General features: G+C 48.3%; 1 protein-coding gene across 1 annotated transcript in view; it reads right to left on the reverse strand.

Moving 5' to 3' along the window:
- The window catches only part of LOC119388201 (AP2-associated protein kinase 1), a 30,089-nt gene extending 13,292 nt beyond the window's left edge, over positions 1-16,797 (reverse strand). The window contains exon 1 of the mRNA XM_037655863.2: positions 16,612-16,797. Within this exon, the coding sequence (XP_037511791.1) occupies positions 16,612-16,622 (11 nt within the window). The 5' untranslated portion in view covers positions 16,623-16,797. The remainder of the gene's footprint in view (positions 1-16,611) is intronic.
- Positions 16,798-27,777: the final 10,980 nt, after the last annotated feature.

A 27,777-nucleotide genomic window follows, 5' to 3' on the forward strand; every position in this document is an offset into this window, starting at 1 on the left:
CACGTCAGTAAGGCATCATGTGCGCTTTGTTGACGCGACGACTGATGACGATGAAGAATTATGGTTCAGCCCTTTGTAATGGGTTGGAATCTTTAAACGGCCCACCAGTTATGTAATTTGCATTGGGTGACGCGCGGTCACTATTTCCCTCTCCCGTCATGCTGTATAACATACGTTGACGTGGGAGAGAGGACGGGGGGGGGGGGCGAAGAACTTTGCTGAGACCCCGAGGAAATGGATCATGCGCTTATGGGCTTCCTTGGCAACCAATACAAGTGCACTTGCGAGGAACCCACTACGCTATAAATCAGTGTAATTTTACTGAGACCCCGAGGAAGTGGATCATGCGCTTATGGGCTTCCTTGGCAACCAATACAAGTGCACTTGTGAGGAACCCACTACGCTATAAATCATTGTAATTTTTGAGAAGTAGGGCAGCAGGCACTGTGCCATTTTTCGTCATTCTACGGAGAGCGTTGGTACCTGCTATACGCATGTAAGGCATTATGCGCACTTTGTTGATGCTGTGCCTGATGACGATGAAGAATTATGGCAGAGTCCTTTGTAATGGGTTGGAAGCATTCAACAACCTACTCGTTGCGCAATTCGCATTGTGTGACGCCTGGTTACAGAATTCGCGTTGTGCGACGCTTGGTGCTTATTTTACTCTTCTACCACGCTATATTGCATATGCTAATGTGGTTCCTTCCCGACACGAAGCCTGTATAGGACCTTTTTGGAAAGCAGTTTCAAGCACCGGCATGGCTCAGAGGTTGAATACTGGGCTCCCACGCAGAGGGCCCAGGTTCGAACCTCGTTCCATCCTGGAGTTTTTTTCTTATTTCGTTTTTTTTTCTTATTTCGAGCGATGCTGGTTACGGACACCGGCGGCGGCAGCGGCGGCGGCGGCGGACAACTACGGCGCCAAAAACGGCCGGTGAAATGATCTCATAACAGCTTTCGCTGTAAATGTCAAGTGCAAAACCTCAGACTGTCGCCGAGGAGCATCCCGTTCATTGGCAGGTTGCTCTTCTCTCACAAGCAGGGTGTCGGAACGAAATGTTTTTCGTTTCGGTTTTAGTTTCGTTCCACCGCAAAAAGTTCCGTTCCGTTTCTGTTCCAGAACGAAAAAAAAATGTTCCGTAACGGTTCGTAACGGTTTTCTTTATGGAAAAATTCGAAGTTAAGGTAATCGTAACGAACATTGGATTTGTGATGTAGTTACTTGCCCTGCTCTTAGGAAAGTGGGACAATGGTAAAACACGTTCTTCAGAGGAGTGGAAGTAACTGTACTACGAATTCCTACCAACTAGCACAAACCAGTATTAATTTCAAAGTCATAGTATTTATTTTCTCAAAAAGACAAATGCGAATTTTTTAGTGGGCTCAATGCTTTGTGTCAAGGGAGTGAGCACGATCTCAGAAGCAGCACATCATTGAGTGTACTCTCTGATGCGCGAGACCGCTGTTCTGATAAAGAGATCGCCAGGCCTGCGCGACTCACGCAGCACAGTCACAACGAAATCTGGAAGAGCGGACTTTGTAGAGCCCGCTGGAGAGTCTCTTGGGGCAATAATACAAGTACACATGCAAGGCACCCACTACGCCATAAATCATCCCAATTCTTCTGAAGTAGAGAAGTTTCCACTATGCCATTTTTCGTCATTCTTCAAGAGTCTCGTGGTACACGCTACACGTCTGTAAGGCATTATGTGCACTTTGCGCTGTGACTGATGATGATAAAGAATTATGGCTGAGCACTTCGCAGTGGGTGGGAAGCAGTGTTGCGGAATGGGCGCCTCCATTCCATTTCATTTCCATTGCGGGGAATTAGAACTTGCCACAATTCCATTCCTTTCAATTCCTCGGAATGAGAAAACTTAGCCCATTCGCACTCCGGGAATGGCCGGGCAGTTCCATTCCATCAATGTAATTCCTCCACGTAATAAAGGCATCTTGATAGTTTTATTGAGTTAAGAATGAACGCCCTATAAAGCTGATGTCATCAGATGCATTAAGAACTGCAAGAATACGCAAAACAGGTTACCAAGGTCGAGGGATAGTAGCTTGGTTACATATCTCGTGCAGTACAACCACCCTACTAATTCCCATAAGGGCAGTTCTCCCGCTACCTATAGTATTTGCATGGTCAGCATGTTTGAACGAATGGTGGTGTTTTAATATTGTTTATGCTTAAATGTGGTAATGCTAAATGACGACGTAGCGTATTTTTATGCTGACAAAAGTAGTATTCAAGAAGACCAAGCAGTTTTGCCACGCGTCTGGAGCGGTTGTGAATATGGAGAAAAATAAGATTTGATTAATGAGGAATAAGACCCTCTAGATCTGCTGGTATTAGTTGGAACAGTGCACCGCTCGGGCACCCTGTGCCTTTGTATCGAATACGGAACACTGGGCCGCACTGCTCGTCAGCACTCACTCTTGTCAAGCGCTCCTCGCAAGCATATAAGCACTAGCGTGGCACTGTGGTGGAAGACCCGACTGCCACGCAGAGGGCGCGGGTTGAAATGCCATCCGATCCTAGAAATGTGTTTCTCATTTATTTTTTTTTATATCACGCGATAGCGGTCACGGACACCGGCGGCGGTGGACAACTATGGCGCCAAAATCAGCTGTTGTGATCTCATAACAGCTTTCGCTGTAACAAACTTCAGCGCCGACAATGCCCCCTGTACGCTGGACTGCGTGACAAGCGCGCCAAAATCCACTTGCGTTAATATAAACATCTCTGGTTGCCACTGTTTTCGTTTTTCGCACAATTTCAACACATCTTTGCTTTGGAATTCCTAATACCGTACCCTGAGATATGCTCACATTGCACGAGCTCAGTTGCTCCGGATTGCGAAGTTTTCTTGTGAACCGAAAAACGATTGAAAAAATTTCGTTTTCACTCCGGAACGAAATAATAGATAAAGTTTCGGTTACGTTTTCGTTCCGGTCTAAAATTTCGTTTTTTTCGTTTTTCGTTTTCGGTTTTCGTTCCGTTCCGACACCCTGCTCACAAGTAACAGTAACGTTCGGTGGGCTTCGTGCATCGATTCGGCAATGGAGAACGTACATATTACCAGAGGACTGCAGTCAACGCGTTTTATTCGCCGGCAATCAGCTCAAGCTGCTCACAACGAAGCGCCGCTGTGTACATTTGTATGCACGCTGCCGGCCGCCTATCCACACTAGCGCGGCGACAGTGCTGCCACCTCTAGCCCGATCTCGGGGCGAATAGTTTAGTTGAACGAAGTGCGCGCTCTGCTACGTTGCGTTATCTTGTGCGCGAGTACCTTGCTCCTTGCTCGGTGCGTGCTCTTGGCAATGCATCAGAAGCCGTGTTGCACGCTGTTCATCTTGTAAAGGCTTGTCTTCTGCAGTATGCACACACACGCGTTTGCGTCTGTGTATATTTTCTTTTTTTTTTTCTTTACAATCATCATCGTTTTTTGCTGGCATTTGGTGTCCCTTCCTTCGTTTTCTAAACGTGCAAAAATTTCTTTTGTTCACTTTTGTCTGACTCTTTTTCGAAACGTCTGTAATATATTTAAACATAACTTGGACCGTGCAGCTTTTCCGCGAAGATAAACCTCTAAGATATGCGTTGAAAAACAAAATAAAATAGGACTGTTCATGATACTAGATACGATGATCGTACCTGAGGCCCAGCAGCAACAGCGAAAGTAATCACAAAGTGCATGCTGCGGACCGTAGCCCCGTCGGCGCGACACGGGCGATCATAGCGTTCCTTACACGCGTTTTAAAAAGGCCTGTCGCTTTCTCCGGCGTTGCGCAACTTGGCCCTTTTAGCTTTCGACCTAACGCGACGTCTTCGGTGGATCAACGCCAGATTGTCGTCAAACACCGCTAAAAGCAGGTCCCCACTGGAATACCTTAAAAGTCAGAATCGGAACTGAAGATCTCCAAGATTTATTCGAAGCCCTCGAGTTGCTGGGGCCTATCGCCAAGGTTCGTTTAGGAGCACTGAAAGAATTTTGGAAGCATCCTGACGAGCTTTTTTGCGTTTGTGGAGGTGAGTGAGTGCTTCAATTGAGGCGAACTTCCGTTATCAAGCGAGAGCCTAAAGTGTCAGAGTTGTTCATGTGTTCGTTGACTATAAGTCTTTACAATAGCTTTGAGCCTTATGCCTCATTCACACAGCCGTCAAACGCTCCGTCGCGTCACCGTCACGGCGCTGCTTTTCGTCAGGGGAGATGATTTCCTACTCCTTTTCTCCACAAAAACGGCTTGACAACGACGTAGAGCGGTGCTCTACGTTTCCGCCGCCCGCACGGTGACGGAGCTCCGCCCTTACGCAATGGACAAATCAGATGTCTTCACTCAGTGCGATGCCTGCACAACCACGTATTTCTTCGTCGCCGAGCTTCGTGCGGTCGTCGCTCTCCCCGCTTGCAATGCAACAACAGAATCATAAAACCGCTCAGCATCACGAAAGCAGATGTGTGGTTGTCATGGCAGCCGATGTGATGAATATCCTTCAATTTGGTGCGTTAAAATAATATCAACGTCGTGTTCGTGGTGTACTAATAAACAGTTTATTCTTAGTTCACGCAAACATTACACAGACAAGAAGTCATTTAACTTATTTAATGCATAATGCTGATTTCGTTTCTGTGTAGGTTTAGACGACCATGGGACCAGTCAGTCAACAATGCACAGAAACGTGCTACTGTCGACGTTACCACCGCCGCCGCCTATTTGTACACTGATCCGTCGCGCCTGCTGCACGTTTTCTTGACGTGATGGTGGCGCGACGGAGCGTTTGACCTCTGTGTGAATGATGCCTTAAGTATCCTAAGTCGTGCTTATCGAAAACCTGTGCAATTACGCGCATTATGAATGTAGACATAAATACATAGTTTGAATTGCACACCCGGAAGAATTATCATCAAGCGCGCACCTTCTCTCTTGTCTTACTTTACTCGGAAATTGAATAGTCCTGCGCTTGCTGTCTCTTCGGTTTTTTTTTTCTTTTTTTTTCTTTTCCCCCGTCAACGCATTTTCGTGCAGCGAAGCCTATTCAATTCAAAGAAACGTTGCTGCACGGAATGCACGGCGCGGCGCAGTTTCTATTCCCACATTTCTTCGAAGGCAATTCGAAGGTTTCTGAATCCATTGAAGCAGGGAGGCAAAAGTAAGGCTATAGGGACCCTCTTTATATCACCTTGTTTCTGTTTGAATCCCAGCAACACGAATAGGACTGTGTACAGTCACAGCAAACATTCATATACCGGCGAGCTATATTCGTTTCGCGCTTTGTGAAGCAGAGTTTGCTTGCGAATAAAAGAATGCAAGGACCGAACGTGCCTGATGGAAATATCTCGTTATAGAAATACCTCTTGCAGCCTTGCAGCAGCCGGTCCATGTTTCAGGAGAAATTACTCATATTCTGTTTCTGCGACGCAGTCGGTTCCGACGTTACTTTTCGTTTTGCGCTTGTTCTTACGAATAACTTTAGCCCATGAAATGCTTGTTTGGTGTGTGTAAGCGTGCGTGCTTGCTTGTTTGTGTGCACTAAACACATGCAAGAGATTGGTAGGAGTATTTTAATGGGCGGGTGCGCCTGGCGTGCTATTGAAAGGGAACACTCATGTAGAATGCACTGAGTACACTGTGACAAATCCTACTGCACTTATTTTCATCCTATGCAACCTGTAATCTCACGTTTTGTTTGCTTTTGTGCACTACACCGTTCTCAAGCAAGGGGAACTGAAGTAGGGGGTTTGTCTAGACATAAGGGGCGGGAGAGGGGGGCGGGTATGTTATTTCGATTTTATTTTTATTTGTGTCGATGTGGTTGCGTAGGACTGGCAACGTTTGCGACTCCGACACTCGCGACAACGGAAAGTTATTACTTCACTTTATGCAAGGAATAAAGCCGTACTTATGAACACGCAAAACTGAAGAACGTGAGGCTACTAATCATGTACATTTAAAATTAATTAATTTACGGCTGCTACACGCAAAAATTAGTCGAATATGTACCAACACAGGGACCGCGCACTCTATACGAAACAAAATTTCCCATCGCAAGGAAATAATTGTTACAAATTAAGGGGGTGGCTTAAAAAAAAATCGCATCCAGCGCTCCTGTCGTTCTTGTGTAGCAACTGGTACAGTTCTAAATCCTGCTTTAAATGCAGCTTCACTATGTACTGCGAAACGTGAGGAAGTGTGGCTTTGTAGCACGGGCACCCAGCGATTCCCGTTGCGATGCTTTTAGCGCAAACCCGCGCCGCTGTTGCGCGGCGCGGGTTTCGCCGCATGTTTCCGAAGCGTTTTTAGCGATGTTCAGTTCATTATTGCGATTACTTTTTGGTTAGTTCTGTTAATTATATTGTTATTGCGAGAGCAATTATATGGACAGTCTCGGCTGAATTTTGCCGTCATGCACCGTATATGTATATAGTATGTATATATATATATATATATATATATATATATAAAAGTCCCAAAGAAAAATAATTCAGAAAATGCTTCCGAAGCGCGGAATCGAACCAGGGACCTCTTGCTCCGCAGCGAGTGGCGCTATCCACTACGCCACCAAACGCAGATCCTCCACGTAGCTAACGGCGAGCGTTATATACACGCCATCTACCGCTGGACGGACTCAGAGACGCTAGGCGCTTATAAGCGTTTCTTCATTACCAGCGAGATGGCGTTAAGAGCGCGACGGGTGAGACGGGTGTAGGGTGCCTTGATGCGCGTTTTAGACGGGTGGATTTAAAAGTCGTCGGCGAGCGCGCTCGCTTCTTGTTATGCTTGCGCAGGGAGAACCTTGCCCTTCCGCTGTCTGCTCGCGCGGTTTTCTCGTGCTGAGGGGAAGAGGGATGTTTCACGCTTTCACCGTGATGTCCGCGCTCATGTTACGGAGCGTACGAAAGTCATTCGAGCTCAAGGGACGCCGCTAAACGAACAAACAGAAGATGAGCGCGAACTATCAGGTGTCACAGCTCGACACTTGAAGCGCGCTATATAGTTTCCTTCACTGGGCCGCCTTTGCAACAGGAGCGCTGTTCAAACTGAGAGTATCCATTGGCGAGCCTCACTTCGTATAGCTTCGTATAGCACTTCGTAAGTGCTACGCACTTAGAACAGTGGTGTGCGCACACTCCCCTAGGGGTGTGTCTTTGTCTCAAGCTGTATCTCGATGGCAACAGGCAATCCGGCACCTGCACAGTGTGGCGTAGGTGCAGGGATGTGACGAAGACGAAAGCGACCTACGATAGGACTTACGAGTGCATTAGGTACATTTAACGACGCTGTGTCGCTTGCGCAATAGAACAGGCATGCGCCACACACCCAGTGGCCGAAAGAAGCGGTACCGCGAATACAAACGTATTATCATTCTGTCGGTGGTGCTATTTTGGTTACTGCATTCTGCGTTGGCTCTGTCTTGGCTTGTCGATGGGCCGCACAATAGAGCTTCGCTGCATAGCGAATACACTATACATGTGAAGGCTGGTGGTAGAAAATAGCAACGTGTTATGTGTTTCTTAGTACACAAGGAGGATGAGCGAGAGAGAATGAATGAATGACAAGCTGAGCCGTGTGTCGCGCATGCCCGTTCTCAGCCAATCCTATTGCGCAAGCGACACAGAGTCGTTAAATGTACTTCGTGTACTCGTAAGCTAGACCTATCGTAGATCTCTTTCGTCTTCGTCACATTGCGCTAGCTGCGCTCCCTTTTCTTTTTTTTTTCTTCCTCAATTTCATAATATAATAATAATTGTTGGGGCTTTACGTCGGTGCTCTATGTCGGTTTTGTAATCAAAACGCGCAACGAGCGCTCTGATACGCGTAAGAGACGTCGCTTCGTGCCGGCTGTGGGTTACACGAGCATTAAGGCTTAGCTTATACGACCGGTGCATCGGTCGACAGCCGTTTTGCTGCGCGACTGGCATGCCTCCTCTTTTATTTTGCAAAATATACTTTCAGCGCTTCGTTTGCGTGAACACATTGCTACGATGCGGGGTGCCTGAAGCGTGCAGTTCATGGTCAGCGGGCGCATTACGCGACTCGCGGAGCGGCGCGGGGGGAAATCGCAAGTCTGTGTATTATCGTCTGTATTACCGGGAGTTCTACATCAACGGCGATGGCCGTCGTTGTTAAAAATAGAACAGGCCAACGCGGGCAGTGTTAATACTGTGGTTGCGCGCGTCGAGAGGCGTTATCACCCCCCCCCCCCCTCGCTTTTAATTGCCTTCATGCTCAAGAAAAAGTTGGGGGTTCCACGGCACTCTGGAAAAGCCTTCGGGGTTCCCCAGGGCAGAAAGTTTGAGAACCCCTGCTCTAGCATTTTGCCTCCATGAAAATGCGGCCGCCGCAGCCGGGACTCGATCCCGCGACCTTCCGGTCGGCAGTCGAGCACCATAACCACTATAGAACACCTTGGCGGGTTCCTGAATTCTTTGACAAAGCCCTGGACGCTCTGCACCGAAGGAATTGATATTTCGCATAATTCTCGCTGTCACGCGTCATATTCTCGTCTCTCAGTGGACACCGTTTCCCTAGACGTCGTTCCCAGCGTCGGCACGTGGCCTTGGCGTGACACACCGGCGATGCGCGAGAGCAACAGCGGCGAGAGTTGGCCAAACTGGGACGCTCTCCTCCTCCGCGCGCAAAACTTGGGCTGCTGACGCATACAAACATGGCTTGCCAGTACACAGCTCAGCGTGGTTGTGAGCAACGAGCGTGTTTTGCCGGCCTCTGAGGCGAGGGCGGTAAGAAAGCTCGTTGTAAACACGGCAGGTGGAAGCCCAGCCAACAGGGCCGCGAAATTGAGCCCGCGACCCCCTTTGCACCCGCGCCTCCTCCTCTCGTCGCTGCAAAAGCGTTGCCCACGGAGCCTTATTGCATGTAATTCGGATCCCGCAGCCGCTGGGTGTTGGCTCGCTGACCCGATTGCGTGGCCGGTGTAGCCGCTGCCACACAGCCGCATTTTTCTTTTTGCGGCCGACCTATACGCAGCCGGGGCGCACTGGTGGGCTGCTTGAACGCACACGCTTGACACGCGTTTTGGAGCGTGCACTTCTCTAACTTCCCAGGCGTTATGGTTGCGAAATGTGGCCCAGTCCTGTAATTCGGCGTGTTTTTCTGTGCAGTGTGCGGACAAGGAATGATGTGGCCGGCACCGAGTGGGCTGTGCCGTTGTGACGGTTAAACGCAGGCTGCCGTACACATTGGCGCTCTCGTGACGAGAAGATAGACATCCTGGATATGTGTCCGCGATACTTGCGTCGTGTGATGCAAATGTGCCGCTTGTTGTCAGTGAGTTCACCCACAGCCTGCAAATCACTGTTTACAGACTGTTTCAAAATGCTGCCGTTTTGCAGAGCTCCGACTGTGGATGCCTCCTTCCGCTCGAATTTGTCTATTCCGAAGGGCGTGACAAACACTTATTGAATAAGTGTATAGCCGATAAGTCTATAGAAAAGTAAGCTTTTAGCCGTACATTTCCAACTATAGAGCTATATGTTCCTCTTGAGGGAGCGATATATATACACAGTGACTCTATACTGCGAACGGCACCAACGCGCCACCAAAACGGAATCATTAGTAACGATGTTCATATGCACATAAATGGTGGATGATAAATCGCAGTCAGCACCTCTTTGTGCCGCACATTCAATTTCGGCGTGACCGACGCTTTGCAGATGCCCCCCTGATGTTTAAAACTGGCACACCTTGGCCTCCAAGGAGCGTCGGGAAGCTGATTCTCTTGGCAGCTTGACAAGTTCGTATCTTATGCTCACCTACGGCGGACCTTTTCCGTGCTTTCACGGTGCAAGCGGCCCTTTTATTTAGGTTTCAATTAACTATTCACGGGGATAACTAAACATTTTTTCGCTCAACTTAATCCTCATTAAAATATCTATCCTATACAACAATTAACATGAACTATTACTTCTCTTTATAAGGTTATTTTGCATTTATCACACTACACCTTCTGTGGCACTATTTCGGGATCTGTATAGAGGTCAACCTCTCCGCTAGAGCCTTATGTCGCTATGAGCTAGCGCCATAAAACTGTTTACGTCGACGAAGCAAAAGAAGAGGCCGGCTGGCGGTCGTTGGTCGACCTTGCTTGCCGCACGGCGGATTCGCATCGAACTCGTGATCAGTGCGCACTCTTCGATGCCGCGCGAAGCATGCAAGGCTGGCGCGTGGAATGCGCGAGAGAAGCGCATCTTCGACGCCCAAGCGTTCGCCTGATCTGGGTGAAGGCTGCGCCGGTTGAGTGCGTGCCCCGTGGGAAGAACGAAAAGAGCCAAGCGACCACGATTATGGTGGTTGAACAAGCAAAACGGCTCCAAAAGAGCTCTCCTTGTCAAGCAGTAGAGTGAGGAAGATCTCCGTTGTCGCCGAAAATAAAGCTCGTGCTCCTACATAGCTCCTTGTCTGGCACCATCAATTTGCTGTGTGGACGTTGCAATGAAAGCACGGCTCAGCCCCACGCTGCCTTGGTGCGTCACGTGGCTTCCTGCTTTGTAAGGAGCTTGGAAAAATGGCACGTGTTTTCGGAAGCAAGCTGCCAGCACTTCCAATGAAGCATATAGACAAGCAACCAAATAAATAAAAAAATAAAAAAATAAATAAATAAATAAATAAATAAATAAATAAATAAATAAATATGTAAGAATATAGAGCCCCGACTACCTTTTCAGCTGTAGAGGCGTGTGAGGAGGAAGGCCACACGTTCACACATGTAATTACAAAAAAAAAAATCTCTGCATTTGTTTGAGCTCTTCTGACGCTTATAGAATACGACAATTAATTACGCACACTCTAGACGTCTTGATTATCCACAGCTTAAATTAAAGCAGTGATATTTGGCGAGTCCTATTCCTGCTCGGCCGTTCGGGCGTCACCACACAGCTTCCAAGGGCATCGCCTTCACGCTCAAGGTGCTATTGAGATTCGGAGGCTGGTCGACAAAAGTTTTCGTACATCAGGACGAATCCGAGCCATTGCTGAGGCCGTTGGCTAATTCGTGCGCAGTAGATTCCACATTCATAATGCTTGCTAGCGGTTTCTTTTTCCTAATTTTTCATTGGACTTCAGTACATTTGTGTGCATAGCGCAAAACCGGATAGGGTAGAAGACGTCCAAGAAATACAATATGAATGCCGCCTCACCACTACTCAAGTTGTGCGGAGGAACATATTAAGTAATGCAATCGCTGGCGTGCGTGCTAGCGTATAGCGTATTTATGGAAATTGGTCAAGAATTATTTGCAGCAGTCTTCCGTGCTGAAGCAGTTGCCAACGCTTGTTGTAATTCAAAACTCTTCTCGTCTGGCGTAGCGCACACCTTTTCATCGGAAAATCGCGCATAAGCAAGCACGTATCATATTAATTCAATGTTGTACGGATGATTCCTTAGTCGGTTGCCTTTACATTACCGCCGAATCGTTGCAAGGCAGTAATGCTGTACATATTTTAATCACGTTTCTAGAACTCGGCCATTTCGTTGCCTAGCGAGTACTAAGAAGTTTCAGAAAAGAATGTCGCTTGCCAAGTTTATCACGCGGCTACACAGGCTCAATATTTAATCTCTCGAATGAGATCTCCGTCGAGTGGTTTGCAGCGCGTCAGCTTCCACTGAGGCATCCTGCAGCTGTTTTTCGAGTGCTTTAAAGGTATAAACGTCCAACACAGAATGAATGGCTTCGGTGAACACATTGTCTCTACACTTTCGAATAAAAGCAATAACTCCCGCACAATATTTCTGTCAGGTTGTTTGGTACAAATAGCGGGACTAAGGCATTTCTCTGCTTGCCAATAAATCGGACATCTTACTATCGGTGTCGTGTGTGAACGCCGTAAAGCTTTACTTCTGAGCGAAAAGTAAGATGTTTATCTCGAACGCCAAGGATGTCATACGCATGCCTGTGGCTCGCAGATCAAGGTTTTGCAGGTATTTACAGAGCTAGGTACGCTGGCAAATGCTTGCGTGAATTTCCATTTCATTAGTTGTCTTTATGGATCTCATTTAACGTGTGAGATAAGTGGATGAACACGAGGTTTTCGGAAGTGCGGGTTAACTCGTACGCACCGACGTTTCCGCCTACGTCCACTAGGAGTCATGCACTGAATACGCTTTCTCCCCCCTTTTAGTTAAGTTGTGCGGGCCCTACTCTAAGCGTTTTTATGTTTATTCCTTCCCTTCCTCGTTTACCGGTGCTCCTAAAATGGCATCCGGGGCGGTTGTGCCAAAGGATTTGCAGATGCGAGGAAGGCACAACACTCCCGAAGTAGCAATCCACAGGTCAACACGGGTGAACAAGATTCCAGGCGCGAAGCTAGGTGCACGCTTCCTCAAAAACGAAGGGCCAGAAACATCGTTTGCAAAAAAAAAAAAAGGGGGGGGGGGTGCAAATACAGCAAGAAAATGAAAAGCGGTCGGGCGGAAAATATTTTCCTCGTACATTGCCTTTTTTTACAAACAACTTGCACGTGTCGCATATTGCGTATCCGGTAGCAGTGCGTGCAGCCCCGTACGGCTACATCGCCTTTTATTGTTACGGGCCACGATTCGGAAAGCCGACCGAGCGTGCGTTGATCCCCCGCCTTTCTTCGTTTTGTGTTGCGGCGTTAGTGCCGCCACTGGGAAAGCAATCAAGTGGTGGCACGGAACACGAAGAGACGCTACGCGTTGCCTTCGGAGGCAACAGGATTCTGCGAGAGGTGGCGCGCAGATATGTTCCTGCTGATCCGGACGCCGGGTTTCCTCAGTGTTATATCCCAGCAGTGCACGCATGTGGCGGGTTTTATTGCGCGCAGCTATCGAATGGGAAGAAGTTATGAGCCGTGCGTTGGAACGGAGAGAAAAGAACTGCAAAGGGCAGGGATGAGAACAAGAACGGCCGATAACGTTTCTTTTTTTTTTCGGTGTCTTAAGGAGTGAAGAAACGGAGTAAAGAATTTCGCCGGAGATTTGACCAAGGCAAATCGAGCTAAGCAACAGACGCGCACAAGAAACGTTCGGTGGGCAGTGTGGAGGCGGACGCAGAGCGAAGCTAGAAGGAGTGATAGAGGTGGTAATGCACCGAGCATTTGGTTCTGCGTGCCGGCAGCTATAAGTGGACGCCCGGTACAGAAAGCAGCAGCAATATGCCCACCGCGTTACGGAAATCAGCCGTGGCGTCAGCGGCTGCACACTCGTTTCTGCCTCGGCGGGGGGTCTCTTTCCGGGCCTATACTCGAAGAAGCGTAAGTGTGCGTGTGACCCGCTTTGCCGGAATGAAAGAAGAGTTGCGTCGACCGAAAATAGAACCGCGAAAGAGACTTACGTCTCGTTTCCTGCTGGCGGCACTGGGCTGCGTGTTTGTTTTCTTCGACGGCGGTAATCGCCTTTTCCCTTCACCGGCGGCTGCTATCCCAGAGTCCCATCACAAACTGGAGAAAACGGAGAGGCAACGACTCCTCGCCCACTTTCGCTTTCACCTCTGTGCGTATAACGCGGACTGGACATGGGCTCTGTGGCGTTAGTTTCGATCTCCCGTTGTCCTTTATTTTCCTTTTCTCCCATTATCTGTGCGTCGAGGGAAGTGATAAAAATGGCAGGAGGAAGGAGCTGCGCTGTTTCGTTGGCCTCCACTCGACGTGGTGGTCCATGAGCGAGCCAAGGAGGAGGACAGTTCGGAAGCGGAATGGCAATCTCTCAAACGCCCGCGCTGTTCCGCTTTCTGGGTGCTTAAGTCGCTTAATTTTTCTGCTAGATCGCTTCTTTGTTCTCGATCCGTGCATGGCCACATCTGAGGTCTCATCATCAACGACATCTCAGCTGTTGCAAAAGACGGCGTTGCGACGGCACGAAATATTCGCATCTCGTTCCTGCGCGTCCGACATTGTTGAAGTTTCACTTATGCGGCGGTGCCCGCAACCAAGCGCCTGCGCCATTATCGGCCCGTACATTTCATCATGACCCCCATCCTCGTACTCGACATTATACGGCTCGATACCTAAGTAAGCTGGCGCAGAGCATGACACTGCAAAAGTGGCAAACATCACAGTTCACATACCATCGACTGTATTCTCCCAACCCATCTCTACGACTGCGGCTACTACCTGGTCTTTCCCGGGAGGAAGATACAGTGTTGTGCCGTCTGCGTCTGGGTGTAGCATTCACCAACGCCGACTCATTTAAGATTGAGATGGCCGACAACGCCGAGTGCAACGACTGTGCCGTTGGGGAAACTATTGAGCACCTTCTGTGTTACTGCCCGACACACACAAACGAGAGGCTTCATCTCCGCACTGCACTAAATCAACTGGACGGAAGCGCTTTCACTGTCGAGAAGATATTGGGACCATGGGGCTGCCCATCACAGTTCAGAAAGGCAACGAAAGCGCTGTTGCGTTTTCTCAAGGATACTGGACTGACTCGCCGTTTGTGATGTCAAACGCGGGACTGTTACGTCGGCTGAAAGAGTGACTTTTCTCTCCTCCTCTTTCCTCCCCCCTTCCCCAGTGCAGGATAGCCTACTGGGCTTAGCCCTGGTTATAACCTCCTCGTCTTACTTTCATTCTTATTCTCTCTCTCTTTCTATACCTCAGCTCAAACAGACCCTGAAAAACCCTTGCTGCGCTCGTCTTGTTTTGTGAAGTTTTCTGCACTACGTCGCACTTCATGTCACGTGAGCGTCAATACAAAGTCATCATTGACGCACAGAATGAAGCAAGTTCAGCCGCACATGGGCCGTATGCAAAATGTGGAATGCGTAGCCTTCACTGGAATAACGTCCGCGATGTTCACTGCGATCTGTGCCATCGAGCCCGCACTTCTATATCGCGCACTGCCTTCTCCCAGGGAGGCGAACAAGAGATGACCACATCTTATTGCACTGTCGAGGTTTTCTTCTAAACGTAAATAGTATACTGGCATAATAATGCAGCTGGCAGAGTTCCCATATCATATGAGAAAAAGAAAGGGGGGGGGGGGGCACACAGTGTTGTCATCATCGCCTGGTCATGACGTCAGCGAAATAGTTCCTGTGCGCCTGTTATGCCTTAGCAACCAACACACCTAAATTTGTGGATGACTGCTTTTGTTTTGATGGCTACTTATTGATGATAACTATAATTGGTACGCCGGCATGTGAGTCGTTGGCTAGAGCCGCAATGCTTTATTTTTCCAGTGGCTATATGTCACGATTCGAAAAAGTAGGCGCAAAGAAGACGACGGACGAAAAGGGAGACACACACACACAGGGCGCCTCTGCATACAGTTTTTCAAATCATGCAATACCAACACGGCCATTTGCTCTCTCTCACATCCTGTATGTCGCGTGGCACAAATTGTCCTCGATATTTCTAAAGTATTTGATTGGTATTTTAATTAGTACATTCACTAAGTTACGTGTACGTTTTCTCCTTAATTTTAGCGTTAAGACAGAACGTCAGTCATGACTTGCAGCCTGTTGGCGAGGTATTGAATAATAAAAAAAATATTAGCATTAAGAATTATCGCTGTTTTAAAAACCTAACAGAAGCAAGTATTGTGCAAGCTACACTCTGCCGAAGACGAGGATAGATATATATTTAAGAGCTCGCTTGGCAGAATCTAGTCCTTGCAAATTTGTCATTGTTAATAAAATGACTTACACGTCGTAATGCGTTTCTGAAGTTGTTAGCTACTTAGTCACACAAATTCAAAGCGACAAAAAGTAAGAAAAATTTGTGTGCCCTGTTGCGATCACCTGCGCCGTCCTTCCTCAACGACGGTACGAAGACGACGACGCTGTAATTGCATTATCTCAAATGCAAAGGCTCCGCGCACATTTGAATACTCGTCAATCCGGTCTCGTCGTGTAATCCTCTTCGGACTTTCTTCATAGTGTTCGAGTGCGTAAAATTTAAAACAGCCCGAAAGTTGACCGTGCACCGCGGTTTTATTGGTTCATATAGATACACGAATCTTCATACATGGCTTCGTCTGGAAATGACAACGCTGCTGGCAAGAAAATTGTCTTTAGGACAAAGTATGTGAGGCCTGTAACAGACGATTTTAGGTTGCCCGGTATAAAAATCAGAATCTTCAGATGGAAGGTATCTGGTCGTCGCTTTGCGTTATCGGTGCTTTCCCGCATCATGACTATACATGAGGAAAAAACAGCTTTCAGTTATTGGCATTTTATGTTATTTTTTGTCTGGCTCGAAGAGCTCTTATTTCGATCATTACGCACGACACAACCTTGAAGGGCCTGCGTAATCATTGCACGTACGAAAATCAAAATCTTAGCACGAACCGCGGGATTTATTATTTTAGATATGACCCCCCCCCCCCCCCAACCACGACCAAAAGAAAGTAAATAAATGAACGAAATCAGCCTATGTATAAACAGGAACAGAGTTGGTGCTTGGAAAAGAAAGTGGCGACCGTGCCATTTCTTACAGTTACGAACAGACGCGCATGTAATCTTTACAGCACGTTACAAGGAAGCTGCTGACAGTAACGAAACTTGCGCCTTGTTCGTCGACATTTCGACGGCTACCGAGGTACAGCGTTTGCAGCGAATCAAGCAGGCCGGAAGTGCCCAAAGAGAAGCGCCATCGAAGGAGGTTAAGCAGCGCCACCTACCTGAGCTGCATTATCCGGCCGTTCTTCGGTCCCTGGACGGTTTTCGGCGCAGAAAAGAAAGAAGAGCGATGCAATCCTTTTTTCTCACACGAACACGGTCTGGCAAGGTTACGGCTGTGTCGCCTCCCCGCGCCCTTCAAAAGCACGCGATGCCGAGCGAGATGGGAGCGAAAAAATCCTGCAGGCGCAGACAGATAAGCGCCGAATGTCGTGGTGTCACTTGCACAAGACCTCGTCACTTCACTCACTCTCACTACTGGCACAGGCTCTTCTCTCGTTACTACGTGCGAAGAAACGCGGGACGGAACGCCGGCCGGTCAGGTCGACGCCATGTTTCCCGGATACACGAGAAGAAATCTGGTCGCAACGTGGCTCCTTTCGCCGGAGGCTAGTTGTGGTTTCGAGCGAAGGCGATGCCGTTGTTCGCCGGCCGTCGGCTAGCGGTATCTGCTTCACACTCGCTCTCCCGCGGACGTGCGCAGCGCTAAGGAGAGAGACGCCCGCGCAAACCGGCTTGCGTTTTATACGGGCGAGACTGGCTCGCCGACAACTGGTCTTTCGGGATTTTGCTTCGCAGCCTGTAACGGTGGCCACCGAGAGTCTCTCTCGCTGCGCTGACCCGGTTTCGGGGGCGCCGACGTCGACATCGCTCGCCCTCTCCGTGTGGCCGCTCAGTCCCCTCCTCGCTGCTTGTCTTTTCGATAATTCCAGCGCCGGTGAAGAGAAAATAACTTCCCTTTCTCGTGGCATTGCTACTTTCTTTGCCACTCTTCTTCGAGTAGCAATAGCGAGGCCCGCAACTCTTCGCAATACGAAAGGTGCAGAAGGTCTTCGCGGAAAAGGACTCGCTCGGAATAAAATTTTGAAGATGACGTCGCGTCTGCGGTCGCTTTGTCGTTTGTTATTGCGAGCTAGAAAGGTCCGTCTCGTTATGAACGCTTGGGTACGAAGACTTCTTTCTCTCGGAATGCCTCACGCGCGCTTCTTTTCGCGCTCGTTCTTGTCGGAGTTAGGAGAGCGTAGGTTCGCAGGCGAGGCATCCAGAACGCGTAGTCTGCGGCTTGCCGCTCGTTCGATTCACGGTATACGACCGTTCTCAGCTCCCGTTGTCGTGTTTGCATATAGGCTGCGTGGAGCTTTCTTTTCTGTGTGCGTCTATGTGTACGTTTCACTGGTTGTGGCCCATTTTCATTGCCCGGGGAGCGTATCCTCAGGCACGCTTTGGCCGATCGTAAGCCGACCGGGTCGAAAGGGAATGGCGGCGCTGATCTCGCGTACGTCGAAAGGCAACGCTGCGCTCATGGTCTGAAGGTCAAGTCTGCTATGTTTATCAGCAATAATGGCATAACCTTCGCCTGTCTTTGCAGGGCTGACTTGTTCGACGCAAAAGAAGCGGTGACTTTCTTCCCTTCTCTTTCTTTCTTTCTTTCTTTCTTTCTTTCTTTCTTTCTTTCTTTCTTTCTTTCTTTCTTTCTTTCTTTCTTTCTTTCTTTCTTTCTTTCTTTCTTTCTTTCTTTCTTTCTTCCAAAAAACGACGCGGACAGTGCTGTGTCCGCGTCGTTTTTTCTTGTTCGTTTAGTGCGCTAAAAAAGTGGACATGAATTACCAACATGCCCTAGCAAACGCGCTTTCAAGTTACGATCTATTCTTAACCCGAATGGACCGCTTTCACGGCCATACACGGCACGACAGGTAACATGCCTTCGTTTATTGAGGCATTTTCCGTGCTTTGCTCCTTGTTGAGATATAGGTAGTCGTTTACAATATATCCTCGCGAGGTAGTAAAGAGCAAGGAGACAACAATATACTATATATATATATATATATATATATATATTATATATATATATATATATATATATATATATATATATATATATATATATATATATTTATTTATTATTTTCGAAAGAGAGCGAGAAAGCGCCGCCGTTTGACGGAACACTTCAACGCTGAGTGTTAGGGACACGGGCAATTTCAGAGGATCTCGAAGAAAGCTCTCGCACGAGCTCCTGGATACCTCTCGCACGTGGAGTCGCAAGTGTCTTTTCAACGTAAATATGCTTCATACATTTGTTTTATGGTTGCTACTTTCGTCACACCTAAAGGCGTTCATTTAAGAATGCTACCTACGGCACTGTCCTGGGCAGCAGACGAATGTTATTTCTTCCACTGGGACTCACGAGGCCCGATGAAAGCAAACGGGAAGCAAACGCGAACTATTTCTGCACAATTTCACTTTGCTCTAGCATGAGCTTACATATCCTCACGTGCCGCTTTTTTGAAAAGCCATTTCTCGCACGGGGTCTCTGGTGGTCGGTAAACGTACGCACGGCATCCGCTCGTATTAAAACATCTGGAAAGAGAGGCGACGTCTGGTCTTATCCTTTTGCGAGAAGCATTCATTTACTTACGCTAATCAGTATAATTTCATCATAGCATTATAAGTACGAAACATGGAATACAGATAACGATGGTTACATAGATTAACGGGTCTCCTGAAACGCACTTGTCTTAGGATCTGTAGCTAATTGTCTTTGTGTTTTGGCTTTGCAGCTATTAAGAATATCCGCATATTATGTGTTTGCGGAGTTACATTAACGTTTGTTTAAGTAAAAAGTGTGACGGGGAGGCTGAAATGCGCTATCTCGCTGGTTTTGTGGTCATTCCCCTTCTGCTCCGCGCGTGCACCCGTGCGTTCGGATGGTTCGCCCCGGGATCAGGGTACCCCGTCGCCGGTCGGCTCTACTCTCGCAGATGTGACGCCATCCTTTCCTTGAGCGCCTCGCACAGCGGTCAGTAGTCCGCACACGGCTTACTGCGGAGAGCCGAGAAAAGAAAAACGCAGCTATGCACTGGCCGAACGCTTCTGCAGTAAGTTCTTTATATGCGAAAAGGTAAAATGAGTCTCGAGGCTCAAAGAAAAAATACTACTTCAAATATATCGAGCACTGAATTTGTCCGCGGTCGCTGCAGGCATTCCGTCAGGCTGACGCCACCAGAAAAGAACGTCCATTAAAGCACTTTATGAAGGTCTCGACTTCAGCTGGCCTCTGTGGGAGTGACGAATTTCGAGATGACGCCGACGTCTTCGCAACCGGCGTTCTTCTCTTGGAGCTTTTGAAGCGCTTAGCCATTGCTTGGAATTGAACACAATTCCGGTGACGTATTCTGGTCGTGTGCTGTCCCGCATTCTTTAACGGCCGTCCGGGTCTTTCTGGCCTTGCTTCATTCACGATCGTTTCGCCGCACTGCGTGACATGTGTCCGTAACGTCGTCCTACAAGAGATTTTGGCATACAACATGTGCTGCTGCCAGACCGGTGTGACGTGTTGAAATATTACGTCAGGGATCCCCTTGGAAACTAGAAAACGATGCGCGCACAAAGTGGCGCATAGCTCGAAGCGGTCGGCCAAGCTTTGTTGTACGTGAGTAGATTACAGGGCTAAATGTATCGGGTGGTTCGCTTACCCGAAGAGTGCCCGCTAGCGTCTAATTATTTTTCAAAGGTATTTACTCCCCCCACAGCGCTAACACACAAGAAAAAAGAAGAAAGCACTGACCACTGATGTAATTCGACAAAGGTGGTATCCTATAACCGACGCGCTTGCGTGATGAAGTCATATAGCTTTTAAGGCCATCGTTCTGCATGCGGCGGAAGCTAAAGCGGAATTCGAAAAGGCGTCACGGAAGTCCAACTTTGGAGCGCGATTTTAAATAAAGTCTTTCGTAACTGTGTATGCCCGCTCGTACACTGTATTTAGGCACCGTTCTGTTTAAACTAGTGACATCCCAGTTTGGCTGGCTTTTATTCCTGCATGTCTATATAAAATCTGCACATTCGTATCCGAACGAAGCACACTGGGGACTCAATTCACAAACATCTTTCTTCGTTACCACTACTTGCTATTGGCCGAACGCCTTCGCTAATAAAATGTCCAGTATGAGGATTGGCTCTTACGAATAATTCTATCATATACCGGTTTTTACGTACATAGGCGCTGTTTCTATTTACACGTGTTTTCAGATTATAATAACATTTTTGTCAACGTCTGATGAAAGCATATAGCTATAGCGGCTTGAAGCCGGCTCCAGTGCTATCGTGCTCCGCTTGCAGGGCATACGCAGCGGCAGAATAGTTAGCACAGAACAACATGAGCATGTGCACATGTCAGTGGCGTAGCCAGAAATTTTTTTCCGGGGGGGGGGGGGGGGGGAGGGGGGTCAGCCATGCTTTATGTATGTTCGTGCGTGCGTTTGTATGTGGTGTACATGCGCACATAGCAAATTTTCGGGGAGTCTGCAACCCCCACCCCCTGGCTACGTGGCACACGTACCTGACTTTTCTGAAGGAATATGACTGCACAAGCAGAAAACCTAAATCTGCGAGTTAAACGTGGGAAAATTAATCTACATGGCTCACATGCGTCCCCCACCTCTACTAATACAAAAATAACTACATTATAACGCGTGCTTTATCGTGTGGCTATCGGGATCGGCGCACCAAAATTCATTTCCAGTGCTGCTGAAATGGTCATGTGAGGTCGCCATCGTAAACTTCGCGCTAAAGCTGCCGCGCATTACGTTCACAAACCTTCTTTTCGGGTGTGTCTGTGTGTGTGGCATCGCAGATTCTTTGCGACAGGCCAACGCTGTACATGACGTGGAGCGCGTGTTTTCTTCCCGCTCTCTTCTGGTTGTGCGGATTGCGCCCATAGATTGTGGCCAAACGTGTTCCACCATGTCGAGCTGTATCCGGCCTTGCCCGACGGGGCAAGTTTGGTTTCCGGCACTCGCTCTCTCCTCTTCGTCCCGTCTTCTCACCGCCGCAAGTATTGTGCCGCATCCTCCCACGCCAGGCGCCCGTCTGACTGCGCGACGTTCTGCGTAACGGCCACTTCTCCGTTATTTGAGCTGCTCAAGGGCGCATGCTGAAACTGTCTTACAACAACGCGTGGGCTGGGCGGATGCTTAGTGTTCGCAGCGTCTCACACACGCCTCCTTGCGCATATAACCGGCCCGACTTCCTCATTTCGAAGGCCTCGCTCTCTCGTGATTCCGTTAGGCTCATGATCCTTGAGAGTTTCGTCCAGCATAATGTTTTCCATTGCCCAATCTCCTCTTGGCCATTTGAGAGCATGTACTACGCAGTTCGGCACTCATAAGCGTTCGATATTTCCTTGCCCCTGCCACAAATGCTTGGTAAACCCGTTCATCATTACCGTCAGTGGTTACTATTTTCTTGGTCATCGTGTCGTTGGCTTCACGCGCCACCTCGATGACCTTTGAGGAGCGAACAACGGCAGCAACCACGCGTCGGAGTTTTCGCGATTCCCGACACAATGCGAATGGCTATCAGGAAGGCATCGCGCGAGGTAACATGCCAGCATCTCCTAAACACCGACTAACACGACGACACCGAGGAAGCCTCACACATGGATCCAAGGCGTATGCGGCCAGCCCACGCTTTCGCTTGCCGGAATGGCAGTGTGGGACCACGCGGCGCTGTTTTCCCCTTTCTTGTCCAAATGTATGCCTTGAGTTTCCTTCTGCTAAGGTCGCCCATGCGGAAGAAGCGTTTCGGATGGAACCACTCACCTTCCCATTTCAGCCACTTGCGCGGGCGACCGGCGCCATGCGATGCACCCACACGTCGTAATGGTGGCGCTACAGACACGGTTATAAACGGCGAAGATCTCCGGCGCGCGCCAGTACGCGTGCATTCGGCAAGGGGAGGGAGGAAGCGGCATCGCAGACCTCGTTGGCACGAGCGCTACTCGCGGTGGGCGTCGCTCGCTCCGAAACGAAAACAAAGGGCAAAAGAACTTGGTGTTGGCGCAGGCTATACGCTACTCTTTCTGTATAAGTGGCCGGCTCGCCAGATTTAGCAGTCCGAGTCTCTAAGACGTTATCCACGGCGCCGGTATAATAAATGTGAAGCATTTCTTAGCAAACCTAAGGCACTTCCAGCGTTTCTATCTACGTATCTATCTATCTACGTCTGCTGCGGAAATCGACCTACACTGCCCTGAGTGCAATGCAGAGTATTGCTCGCTATCACACATGCTCTGGCAATGTTCTGCGCTACGAAATGCGCATTTTAATAAACAAGAGGACTGGGAGGAAGCCCTCAATAGCGGCGATCCCCAGGAACAACTAAGTACTGTCCAAAGGGCCCGCGAACGGGCGGAGGACCATGGTCTTCCGGTCCCAACGTGGGCGCGGCCCGCAACCATGAGTTTGTAGTTCCTTTGGACCTTAATAAAAGTTTTTTGACTGACTGACTGACTGACGTCTGGGTGCTCTCGTGATCGCCTCCTTAACTTGGTGTCGACCAAAATTGGCATGAGAGGGTAAGAGGGTTTGGCGAATATGAGTGTCTGGTCATGACATGAATAACGTGAAAATCCTGTCACGTACCTCGGCAAACCCTTTCAACCAGTCACGTGTGGCACATACCCGTATACCACGGGCCGCGGTATGCGGGTATGCGCCACAGGAGATTGACAATATCTGCCCAGGAACGGCGAGAACAGACATTGGTAATTTAAATGCGAGAGGGTTAAGAAAAACCGACTTCGGCAGAGTTGACCCGACGAATGCAAAGAATAAAAATCAGGATCCCAGCAGGAATCGAACCCAGGCATTCTGCGTGGTAGTCGGGTATTCTACCACAGAGCCACGCCATTTCTTGAAGCTGATTTGGAAAAAGACCCTATGGAAGCGTAACGTCGGTGCAACGTTAATTGTGGTTGCAGCATTGGCTATCTAATTTCATAACAAAGCGATAAACATTACATATTTACCCCTACCGTGCAGGCGTCATCTGGAGTTAACGTCAATTGTGGGTACAGTGTTGGCTTCGCTTTTATAGCAGTCTAATAAACATTGCATTTGTGTTCCTATGATTCAGCAAGCTATATTCAAGCGTTGCTCGACCTCGGAGGAGTACGCTAACGAAAGTTACATATGATATTCACATCAAGTGACATCATCGCATCGTGAAGTAGACTTCGTTTCGATAATGCTGACGTCTGTGCTCTAACGTGAGTTCTGACGTTACGTCAGACCGTAAGTTACCCTTTAAATGCCAATGCAGTCGACGTTCCTGGTAAGCCCACGATATGGACACAACTACTAAACATGCAAAAAGACGTCGATCCACCTCGTAACGGTTGGCCCAAAGCCCAAATATGCAGCATACACAATCACTGGCCGGCTGCTTCGCATGAAACCGATTCCCACAATGCGCGGGATCTGCAGAATTTTTTATCTTGTGATGCTGAGGCAAGCTCTTGCCACTGTTTAGGAAAGCAGCGAGTCTGCGTCGCTTCCACATCTCTGGACGTTCGCGGCCTGGACGAAGCAATTTCGTAACCGAAAGTCAGTTCATATCTGTAGCAAAATACAGCAGACCCGCGTTACGAGAGCCTTTCTGATTGCGATTTAGGGGCTGAAGCAGTATCGGCGAGTAGCGTGTCCATGTAAACTGGAAGAACGCACTTGTAATCGCACATGCCAGCCCCTTTTTATCATGTTACTGTCAATGCAAATACCCCCCCCCCTCCTCCCACTTGCCTTTACTTCTTCGAAACAAGTTTCTCCAATCTTGAAGCTTGCGTGTTGGCATGTCTTTCCACGGGCAGCACATGGTGCGCTGAAAGTTGCGTAGGGTGTGTTCAACAAAACGGAAACAACTTTGAGCCCTGTGTACTATGGGAGAGCTCGTCAGGTCTATGCTGAGAAGTGATGGCAAGTGGTCAAACACGAACATAATAAACTGTGAAGGCACGCGTACTTCCGCAGTCGTATTAGCACCGAGCACGGAAGCGACGTGCGGTACATGGGTGTCGTTGTAATGCTGAAGGGCTGACTCGTGCGTGAGCAAATTTAAAAAAAAAAAAAACCGCTGCGCATTTAAGTAGGGTCGCTTCTTGTGTACCTAACCATGCACCATTTGCAGAGGTAGAAGGGCTTCCTAATATCGTTTTTGTATAAGCTGAGAAGAAAGTACACTGGTAACCCCATGTAGTTAACTCAGAATACCGCTGTCATAGTTTAGACGCCAGCCATATTCTTGCGAAATATACTGTATTCAGACAAACTGAGCGAAGTGGAATTACAAAACTGCGGCGCACTAGCCCTACGTTACGTTCTTCAGTGTGGGCGGGGAACGGAGAAGCTTTGTTTATTATTTCTCGCGCTTTACCGGATACCCCCACGTCCGTGGATTTGAGAATGCATCACGTAGGAGGCGGAGGTTGAACCGTACCCAGCATCTTGCATGCGTGGCCTTCGCAGCGGCAGTATTTCTTTGCGGTTCCTGCAAGCACCCAGAAAGCTCGTCATGCAAACGGTCTCCGACGCACATTTACTGCCCGCCAAGCGGAGAGCTGTGCAGCGAGACGATTGCGACGACGATGAAAGACTTCTTGCAGGGGCGTTGCTTGCATCTCGTCCTTACCACTGCCCCATACATAACATCAGCGGTCGGCCATGCGATGCCTGGCAAGGACATGTCTTTTGGTCGACGCGCGCATAGTCCGTGGCCGAGAAGATTGTCCAACCTCGTGCCCGCTTTTGAGGACAGCGAGGCGGTCGTCGATACTGAGCGTCCGCGTGTTCCCGCTTCGTTACGCAGGTTACGCAAACGGCCGAATGTTCTAGTGAAATGCAGGAATGGCATGATAGCGCGGTGTTCGATCCCGCTATATACCGTGATACACAATGGCGGAACGGTCATCAGCGCCTGCGCAAAAGTCTATCGCGCCCGATGACGTGATCCCTCCGGGACCTGCATAGAGCTACGCACACCTGTGGTGCTGTTCTCGGAGCAAATATTCCATTTCCAATAATGAAGGATGGATGCGATTTGAAATAATAAATAAAATAATAATGTGAATCACCCAGACCACTGTGAAATAATGTTCACCGTGTTCTGCAGCTGATAATTTCGCATTGTTGCTAAACTTGTCTCTGTTCTTTCCGTTGCCCATGCAGTCCAGTGCATTTCAAGTGCCAGAACGTTGGCAGAACAGTCCTTCGTGTTACTTTTACTGTCAACCTACGATATTCTTCTCTCTCTTCTTTTCCGGCTATTTCATCCACACTAACTGGAACTGCCCCCCTTTTGAGCTTTTCGAGCATTTCGGTTAACTTCCCTGCAATACTTAATGGACCACGGAGTAAACGTTATTGCTTGACGATTATAATCATAGCACCTCATATTTGGTTGAGAACATTGCTAACCTCAGCTCTTTGTAAATGACACTGATTAAAGCTGGACGCTGCCTGTTAGGAGCAAGTTGAGTTTCTGATCATATAGTAATGCACTCGAGCGAAAGTTCGGGACATTTAGGCAGTCACCGATGCCTTATTGCTGAAATGATTCGTTATCGATAACTGGTATATTTTACGTGTAATAATAAAATTTGGTACAAGAACATTACATAAATTCTCAATTTTTACGTGCCAAAACCACGATCTGCTTATGAGGCACGCGGGCTCCGGATTAACCTCGGCCACCCGGAGTTCTTTAACGTGCACCTGCGTATATATAAGTACACGGCCATTTTTGCATTTCATTCACATCAGAATGTGACCTCCTCGGTCAGTATCGAACCCGTGACCTCAGACTCAGTAGCAGAACAGCGTAGTCACTATGTTAACACGTACGCTCAGAGAAGGAAACTACGCATAACAACTGGCCTTCAACCATTTTTTAACCGCCAAAATACGATAGCTTTTGCAATAATAGTGAAAGAAAATCGTAGAAATTTGACGACAGCCCGTGAGCGAGCGCTTAATTTGTTCCCACGGCAGGGGCGCTGCATCTATGTACACGTGACACCAGCAACTCGCTGGCATCCTGTTATATGCTGGCAGCATCGCGTGCGCCAATTACTTTTTTCGCATTGAGTATACACACGACAAAACTTCCTCGTGTCGACGGCGATTGAAGAAGATGACGGCATCAAATGATCCATCCGTTGGCCGTCTGGTGCGAGCCAAACGGATCACGGTAGCTCGGTTATACGTCACGGAGTCTGATGTCGCACCGTAATGATGTCATCTCGTTCTCTCTTTTACCTGCAGCCTGCCATTCAAAAAAGCAGCTGCAGTCTCTTGTGAAAGCGTTGTTTAATGACAGTGTTAAAAAAACATTGTCATCTTCGCACTAGTGGCACCGAGCCTGAAGGAAGTGCGGGGCTGGGTGGCTTTCTTTGCTTCTATTTATTTTTCTCTTTCTTTCTATTCTCCCCCCCCCCCCCCCCGGAAAAAAATATGTGCGCTCTATACTGCAGTGGACACCTTAAAAATCAAATTACAAACAAAACAAAAGCTCGTGTACATCACATTTTTCTTTCTTTTTTGCTCTTCACTCTCCTTCCCGCTGACGGCTCTCCGCGGTTTCGCATTCGTCAGCCGATCATGTGAGCGTGGCGGCGAATGCTCGCCGGCCTGTCCCACTTCTCTGCCGCTAGCGGTTGTTTCCGGCAGTTGGTGGAACTAGAGAACTATAGGTTGAACCCCATAGTCCGCAACAGTCAATGTTACGCGGTAACATGAATAACGGTCTCAAACCGCACCCGGGAGCGAAACTTGAGGCTAAGTTAATAGTGTTCTTATAAGCGCCAATTTTGAAAAAAAAAAAAAAGCATTTATAGGCATTTGTAAGCATTTAGGCACGAACGCCAAAAATAGGCGTTTATAGGCACTATAAGAAATCTATCAAAGCCCTTCTTAACTTCTAATTCATGCTCATGATCAAAATGGCGCGTAGGAGCGCAAGGAACAAAATAGGCGTTTGCCTAAAAACCGGTCTGTAGAACTTATCACTAATCAACTCTACAAGTAAACAGTTGAATGCCGTTCTTAGCTCATGTATGCCGGGCTTATTTTATTATATATTATATATATATATATATATATATATATATATATTTTGACAAGCGCAGCTTTCGAAAACCATAAGGCTATGGCTGTAAGGCATCTGTTATGCTTGAAGACGAACTCTACGGCAAGCGGCTAATATGCACATTACGAGTTTGTGATGGCTGCCATGCTCGTTGCGCGCACTCTTTCCCACTCGTAGTTGTTAACGCGGTACTCACGTGGCTAGCTGTGTCTACTCAAAAACCCTGCTGGGTCCAGCCTCTCTCGGCG

Source organism: Rhipicephalus sanguineus, chromosome 3, assembly GCF_013339695.2.
Source record: "Rhipicephalus sanguineus isolate Rsan-2018 chromosome 3, BIME_Rsan_1.4, whole genome shotgun sequence".
In the NCBI taxonomy this organism is placed as follows: domain Eukaryota; kingdom Metazoa; phylum Arthropoda; class Arachnida; order Ixodida; family Ixodidae; genus Rhipicephalus; species Rhipicephalus sanguineus.